Below are 8,738 nucleotides of genomic sequence, written 5' to 3'. Positions count from 1 at the left end.
ACGTCCTCTGTTGTCGTGCGCTTAGAGCTTTGTATTTACTACAATAAAAGCCTTTTATTTTGACAATAAAGCGACGTGGAACAAAATCGATATTATTATAGGAATATGGATGTTCCACGTCGCTTTATTGTCAAAACAAAATTAACAATTGTATTTTTAACAAATTTCAATAGAGAACATATTTAAAAAAAAAGAGCTAAATTTTTTCAAGAAGCACAAAAGAACGAAAATGAGTTATTGTGTCTGCAAAACTTCGCTTTAACGTTGCTGAGTTAACATTATCAATAATTAATATTTTAAGTGAGAACTAAAGATTTTCTAGGCGCATGTCCTGACGCCAATCATTTATTTCTATGTTATGCATTTGAATGAAATCTTCGAAGTAGCCGGGGAGGAAGGTTAAAATCATTATTTATAATATATAGGAAGGAGATGTGGAGAATAGTTTGTCGCCTATATTGGCACTTCCTGTAAGTACGTTTAATCCTATTATCGGCTAACGATTGTGGACGGTCATAGTTGTCTTAACTTGTCTAATTATCAGTGCCCAACTTGTTGCTCGCAAACTGAGCAGAACAATAGTTACTCAACAAGGTGCGGCTAGTTATCAAAGTTTACCAGGATTCCGCCTTTGAGGGTCCAATTAGTCGGCAAGCTATGCAAATTTCAGGTACTTACTTATTGTGGATAGTTCCAAGTCCGATAATAACGAATTAGACACGAAACAAGCAAATATTTGCAGGTACATATATATATAATAATACGCGTGGTTATTGTCCGAGAAATGCCCGAGGCCACCTAATATTACGATTTGCAAATTTTTAAAATATATGTACTTGTAGCAAGAAGACCAGACATGCATAAAAGTGTATCATAGTAAAAAGAAAATAATTTTTACGGCAACACAATTTTTCTAGATAAATGTATTATTTTATTAATTTGCAATTTAAACAGCTTGCGCGTTCTACAATAGAGACGCACTATCTCGTTTGCAACAATTTTTGAACTTTAAATTTATTTCCTCTTTTAATTTTAATATGTTTTATTATAGGATATTATTTTACATACATCATTTAAATATAGAAACGTGCGTTGATCCAAAGGCAAAATATATCCGCAAGTGTTATGAAGAAATAGCTGCTATCACACGAACCATGCTTTAACGCTGTCTTCCTGTCACTTAATCGCATCGTCTGTAACTTATAACTACGATCTACGGCCATCGCATCGCGAAATCATATTGCATGCCCGGAGGCTATCGTCGTTACAGAAGGCGATCTGCAATTACTGGATATTAGCTACCTCCATTGGCAATCTGTGGCGATCGGAATGCTTTCATTAATGCCACAGAGAATGTAGTTATTTAGGGTGGCACGTACGGCAGGCTTACGCAGAGACGTGATTTACGAGCCATCTCGCCGGCTCTAATATAGAAATAGATGAACTGATCGCAGCTTTCTCGACATAACGCCCCGCAGGTCGTGAAAAGGGGGGAGGGGAGGTAAGGGAGGAAAGGGAAGAGACAGAGAGAGAAGAAAAAAAATGGACGCTCTGGTTTTATCTCGCCTCGGGTGTAAAGTAATCTCTCGCAACGGAGCCTTCATCCGGCTCTCAGCTATGCGCGGTGCCGATAGCGATATCTCCTTGCTTGATTCATTAGCGTGGACAGTAATTAAGGTTGTTATGGGCGGGCAAGAAGCACAAAAGTCCCCGTGCGAAGTATAACCGATCGTTTTGCCCGATCGCGCAACTGATAACGCCGGGATCGGTTGGAGTGGACGGACGGAGGTGGATGTCCGATCGCGATTTATGTGGCACGCCACAATATATACGCGCAATACTCCGCCGCGCGTATCCTTCACGCGATAAATCTCGCTGAAGAAAATACAGCAAAGTCGGCGGGACTCGATTATATTATTAAAATTACGGCAATGAATCGCGTGTCAATTCCACGCGATTGAGATAACGGTGAGATTGAGATAAACGTCTCCCCGTAACGACTTAATCGATTAGAAATTTGCAGCATCGCTTTCACATCTGTCGATTTTTGTACGAGTAACTAATATGTGATAACGCGAACATATTTGTAACAACAGCGCATCTAACGTCGTAAATAAATTGTCGAGCAATGCGTATCATGAAATAAAAGATTTCTTTTTTTTTTCGCGCGAAACGGGATGTAACGAAGCGGGTAATACAAGATACGTAACTGAATTCACGGCGGCCGGGCTGAATTACCCAGAAACCGTCGTGATTGCACGACGCACGACCCTAAAAGTTAAATTAGATCTCACCCCCCAGGGGATGAAGAATTTGCTCACGTGGACCGCGGAGTCGCGGGCAAAGAAACTCGTCGAGTTATTACCGCCATAATCTAGCGCACTAAAAGTTCCCCCGCTGTCCCTCGAGGTACGAAATAAAGCTTACGAATGAACACGTACACGCCGTAACACTCGGAATGATTCTCGGAGGGTGCATTTACATACATTACTAAGTGCTTTTTATCGTACTTTCTTCGGAAAGATTGCCTATCTGTCTCTCGTGCGATCGTCTCGTTACGACACGACCGACGCCGACGTTGCAGACGCGAACAACTTCGAATGCCGGTGACGTATTTCCGGCACGATCTGCCCCAGAGAACGTGTCGGTGAAATTAAACGGAAACAATTTTGTACGTCAATTAATGCATGCGAGAATTAATGAGATTGCGAGATTCTGTCATTAATTACCTCCAATTAGCAGTACGGAGGCACGGGGCGACGATGATATTTAATTGCACGTAGAGACAGCGGGCAAGCTCTTTGCGGACCGATGCGTAAAATGTACATTTATAATTTAATTTAATCCATGAGAAGCGATGAGGAATAACGATTCCTAGGTCCGGACCATTCCAGTGCCTGCGAGAGACGGCTGCGTCTCTCTCTCTCTCTCTCTCTTCCGGAGTTTCCACCATTACGAGCAATGGCGAGCGAGCGCAGGCGGATAGTTAAATAAGAGGATCTTTCCAAGTAATGGCAGATAACCAAAGCGCGAAGTTTGCGAGAGCGCGGAGTTACCAGCGGCGGACGCGGAGTCGTCCGTCATCCGGAACTTCTTCCCGCTAATGGCACCGCGTGGCAGCGTTAAAGCGGGAGTTGGTGTCGCGTACTTTATGAAACGACATCGCGACGCTTAATGTCAGCGAAGCTCGTTAATCGAGTAAGAAACCGTCTAATTATTCCGTTTGAGCGGAGGGTATTTCCCGAAATTGCGGCCGCAAAAAGAAACGTTGCCGCCGCCGTGAATCTTCCGCGATTCGCTTTGCATTGTTTAAAACCAAACGGCACGATTGCTCTTCGCCGATTAATTCAGCATATGTGCGAAATCGTCACATAAAGAGCGCAGTTGTAAAATCCGTTAAATGTATACCATTATTAGATTTTAGTGCAAAAAGTTTGTTATATTTGCCCTATAAAGTTAAAAAAAAATTCAGTGAAATTAAAAGAAAATTACCCTCCAGAAAGAAATTTCTCAATCCCCTATTTGAAGAACTTGATTTTCTAATTTTATTTAATACAAAGCTTGATGGAAAAAGAAACTTTTAACACCAGTCTAATATAAATCGTTACGAGAAACTATAAAGAAACAGAGAACGACTACTTGTTTGTGTGAAATAACAATATGAAATATTTATAATTTTGTTAACGACTTACGCATTAATTATATATTACGCTATTAGTGCCTTTCTTCGGCTTGGTTTTAAAATCTTAGCGCTCAATTAAGCGTTGCTTAGTGCGCTAGAATTTTGAGATTACGCTATACATGTTATCTTAATGAAGCACTTACCGTTTACTGGCGTAGCTGCTCCTTTGTCTCTTGGAGGGATAATAAGCCGGATTATGGATTCGGAAGTTTGCCAGGCGTGATTTTCGCGAAATGAAATACGCGCAGGTATACGAGAGATGATTCTCATTTGAATCTCTTCCATCGTTTATTTCTATTCACAGTCAATAAATTAACACTTATCGTTAGAAATCATTACGAGAACCGAGAGACGATGAGAATTACGTGTGATTTGTGTGTGACCATCTCTATAAACCCCGCAATTAATCAATAAATACAAAATCAGCTTATAAAAAGGTAACGGCGATGCGCGCTAATTCGCGCCCGTGTCTCGCCGTTCTCTAGAATCTGTTGTGTTCTTCATCGTTTTTTTTTTTTTTTTTCATTACTTTATGTACATTATATTCGTTAATCACGCGAGAAGAATGGACTAGACCGCTACGTAAACGCTTAATTTCTCATTCGACCCTAAGCGCCGCGCTTCGTGGCGTTCTCGATCGACGAATAAATTTATCTAAGCGATCGCGCTTCGCCGTCTCGGAGGGTCGTGCGAGGCGACGCCATAGGCCTTCTTTCGTTCAACGACTCGCTTCTCCTCTTAAGGTACGCTTAAATTATCTATTTTTTCGATTACTGCGCCTTGGGTCTACGATTAGAATGAATTTTACTTTACATCAAATGCTGCGTATTTTTTTTTCTCCCGAGCTAAATAAAATCACTATCGTGTCTATTCGTACTCTCATAAACTCGTTACTAAATTTAACATCGCGTCGTCCCTCTCGCTTTTACCTCTTCTCCCCCTTTCTTTCTCTTTCATACACACAGATACTCTTCATTACACGCACACACACATACGCGCATACTCAATTTTCAATCAACCCTCTCATCCCTCCTGTTTCAGCCCTTCCTTTAATAACAACCACTTCACTCATTCTCTACACATGTTGGTACTCTCGATGGAACGGATAAACTAGCAGACATCACCGAAATCGACGTACCGTTTATCGGATACGTCCTCCTCCCTCCCTCTCTTTCGGATCGTCGGATCATCGCACAAACTCGATAAAAAAAGTGCCCGCTGATGGAGCTTATGCGCGGGCGGGACGCGACGTAAATCTCGATATTGCGAAACTTCGGTCTCGGCACGAAAATCGTACGCTGTGGCCGCGATCGAGCGTTAATCGCATTAATCAATCTCGACGTTGATGGAAGCAACTTGCGACTCTACTCGTTCGGTCTGATCACAGCCGATTTCCGGGCCGATTGGGTATTTCATTGTCCCTCCTTCGGATTCGCTCCTCGTGGATCGCGATCGACAGCGCGATGACATTGCAGAAGAAGCACGCTCTACGTTACGTGGATGGCGAGATATTTGTGTAAAAAGTGTACGTGTGTCGTGCGAAACACTTTCAGTTTCAATAGCTTGTTATCGCGATAACACTTTAGATACGATAAACATCGAAGTCACGGCGGCAGCTTCCTAATCTCGAATTATCGATCACTTTAATTTATATGGAAATATCGCCGTGCTTGGCTCACTTCCAATACATGTTAATTCATGCCATATAGTTTATTCATTCGTGTTCTTCTGAAGCTATACCATACACTTGCTTAACACTTGCCGATTGTTATCTCTTGATCATGTAAGATAATTGAAATCGTGAACACCAATTGTTCTTTCAGATACTTTTTCAATTAATTTGTCAATATGTGACTGTAGCGTTTATCGTAATACGATATCGCGATAACTCTTTAACAGCACTGATCGCTTCCGCAAGCTATCCGCCGATATTGTTTCGATCGTACGTTCGCGGCGGGCGCGCGTTCCTCTCTCGTGTATTTAAATTTTTTTTCTCCTATTTTAATTAATAATGCGCTTCGTCGAGTCGTCGCTGCGTCTCGTAACAGCTTAAATTATTACTTAAGATTTATTATTATCCCATCGGGCTTCTTGGCCTCTCCCGTACCTGTTTCTCGCAGCCCTGATTCTCTGATTGCGCTCCCGCGTCTCATAAAATTCATCTATGATTTTACACTATACAAGAGATGTACATAAGATCCAACGGTACGATATAATGTGTATATCGCGTATATGTATATAGTCTATAGTCTTAAGTTTTGGCAAACGGGCAAGGTCAATACAAAACATCGTTAAGTCCTACGCGTAATATTTATCTATGTACATACAAAATCTCTGTAACTTTCAACGTTTTTCCTCCCGTGGCGTGGTCAATATACACACATGTACATGGTTTACCATCGTATCGAAGAAACTGACGAGTCGCATCGACGATGGGGGATTGTCCGTCGTTAATAGTAAGCAAAGTCCGAGTGACGAATGCGGCGTAATCGGCGCCGCATTCCATGGAGACTTCAGGTTCTCGCACTATTCCGTATAAAATTATATATGCGAACAGTGGAAAGTAAGTGGGAGGATATCTCCTCGCAAGTTCGAGTACCGGGGTTTTATTGAAAAGTCGCGTAAATAAACTAAGTAAAAAACGCTCGTAAGGCATCCTGTGATAATCGAATTCGTTATTTCTCTATTACCGCATAAGATGGATCCTCACGAGTTTGCGCGCCGTGTAAAAGCGAAAAATTGTCTCGAATGTCTCGGGATGACTCGTAACTATCTCGTTCGCGCGCGTCTTCTACGCGACGAGATCGAACGAACGTACAAAGAGCGAGTCCAAAATATACGATAAGAGATCGCCGTTCAACGAGAGACGAGAACTCGATAACGCTGGCAGTTTTTGACGAACGCTCGTCGGGCGAGCTATATAGTATTTGCAGTGATTAATCGCGAGGTCGTCCCAGACGAAGATGAAACCGACAGATAATATCGCACGCGAAATCAAAACTAACGGACGCATAACGTTATATCGAATCTTCGTTCGTGTTTTCCTTTTCTCTCTCTTCCTTTCGTCTTTATTTATTGTACGTAATGGGATCGTGACGACGATTCGCGCAACGCAAATGATGGTCGCCGGCCGTTGTGTCTCCCTTTTTTTTCTACCTATTCGAATTTAATCGATCGTTATATTGCTATTGTATCACATAGTATTCACTTATTGTTAATTACACGGCTATATGTAGGCGCGATGTGACTTGGCGGTTTCAAGATGCCGAGAGCTATTCGAAATGCATCTCGCTTGGACCGAACGCGGACGTAGACGCGAAGAAACTTCGCCGATGCTCCGGGGAGCCCTTGTTACAACTGCTAGAATTTCGCTCGTTTCGCGAAATTCTTCCCATCGCGCGTCCAAAGACACGGAGTAACAAAATGTTCCCCCCGACATTAATATCGGAGAGATATTACATCGAGAGAGATATTAGAATTTCCATTCGCGCTCATGACAAAAATTATCAAATAAAGTTAGACCCTCGGGGTACTTTGCCAACAACAATAACAGAAAAATGAGATATTGTTTTGCGAGATATATTTCAAGTCGAGATGCGATTAAGCGCACGTTAATCGTCGCAACGAGCGGACACATCGGCAACTGTCAATTATTATTTATTATTTATTAGCAATTTCGTTAGAATTGCTTTAACTCCGCGAGTCATCCGAAATGGAAGAAATATCTTATTACCAAGTATTACGCTCGTCAGGATCGCTTATTCGGGAACGATATTTCTCGTTGGATATAAAATGTACGAGATATTCATGATCCCGATATTGCCCAAGTATCTCGTGGACGAATCGTAGCCTGAAGACGATTGTGATCGCGTAACCCTCTAAATCCAAACTAAGGCCGCCCCATTGTCGGTAAAAATTGCGCAATCCCCTTATTTTTGTACCTCTTATCTTCGAGCTAAAGTCGCGCCGCGTCTTGCCGGCCTACCGATTTGTTGCCGCTCTTTTCATTGGTAACTCCCGTCGTTGTTCTGACTCTTATTACCGCCCTGGGAAGTCGGCGACGCTCTGCTAAAGCTACCGAAGTTCTTGGTCGGCGAATCCGACGCGGCGCTGCTGGCGGTAGCGAGTACCTTGTCCCTGGGCGGAGGTGCCGAGCTAATGCTGGACGAGCTGACACCGGAGTCGCTGGACTTCTCGCTGAGGCAACCGCGCTGGCTGAGCCCAGTGACATTGCCGGTGCCTTCGAGGCCCAGATCGCTGGTACCACCGACCATGTACTTGACCATGCCGCCCAGTTTCTGACTGCTCTCGCAGGCGTCCTCGATCACCACCGTGTCGCCAAAATTGCCCCTCTTCGCGATGTACCGCACGTTGCCACCTCGCAGTAACGGCGACTTCTCAAACTGGCCTTCTTTCTGGCTCGCCACCGAGCCGGAAATCGGTATATTGGGATGAAAGTCGTCCTTCGGATCAGGTAGACCGCCATCCGTAGCGCCAGTACTGTTGGTGTTCTTCGTGGCGGCCGTTGCGCCGTCTAGATTGTTCTCTCTCGACAGCTTCGTCGACGTCGTAGTTGTTTCCGGGCTGATGGTCCGTCGACTGGTTGTATTCTTGTGCGCGTCGTAGCAGCCGGAGTCCCGTGGGAACTGGCGTCGGTTAAACGGGGAACAGTGGCCAGACGTCTGGCCGGAGGTTAAGACCAGACGACTGACCTCGTCGCCCTCTGAACTCGAGGCCAGGTCACCCTCGCTGCCCGCTGTAAGGACAGGCGGGAAAAGAGCGTGTGCGTGCGTGAGATTTCATGACCGATTCGATCTCTCTTTAAATATTTCTATTTTTGGAAAGCAAATAAAAACAAATGGAAAAATTAAATAAATAAAGACAAAGTTAAATAAAATTTTAAAATTTCTTATTTTTATATCACTTTCCGAGAGCGAGGAGTGTGTCTGCGGTTTTAGTAGTTTAAAGTTATCACACTTTTAATCTCCTTTGTATTAAATAAATTAAATAATAAAAGAGCTATCCCATTTACATGAAATTACAACGTGATTTAAAA

The 8,738-nt window shown here is 43.2% G+C and overlaps 1 protein-coding gene across 3 annotated transcripts in view; it reads right to left on the bottom strand.

Annotated features, from left to right (window-relative positions):
- Nucleotides 1-3,931: 3,931 nt before the first annotated feature.
- The window catches only part of LOC139771661 (uncharacterized), a 313,142-nt gene continuing 308,335 nt past the window's right edge, over nucleotides 3,932-8,738 (bottom strand). For all 3 annotated transcript variants that reach the window (XM_071704592.1, XM_071704594.1, XM_071704593.1), the window contains one exon: nucleotides 3,932-8,438. In XM_071704592.1, coding sequence (XP_071560693.1) covers nucleotides 7,687-8,438 — 752 coding nt within the window. In that variant the 3' untranslated portion in view covers nucleotides 3,932-7,686. The remainder of the gene's footprint in view (nucleotides 8,439-8,738) is intronic.

This window comes from Temnothorax nylanderi, unplaced genomic scaffold (assembly GCF_030848795.1).
Source record: "Temnothorax nylanderi isolate EJ_2023f unplaced genomic scaffold, tnyl_v1.0 TNYL_tig0042_pilon, whole genome shotgun sequence".
NCBI classification, from domain to species: domain Eukaryota; kingdom Metazoa; phylum Arthropoda; class Insecta; order Hymenoptera; family Formicidae; genus Temnothorax; species Temnothorax nylanderi.
The sequence above is the reverse complement of the archived record's forward strand: the minus strand, read 5'-3'. Positions and strand labels throughout refer to the sequence as shown.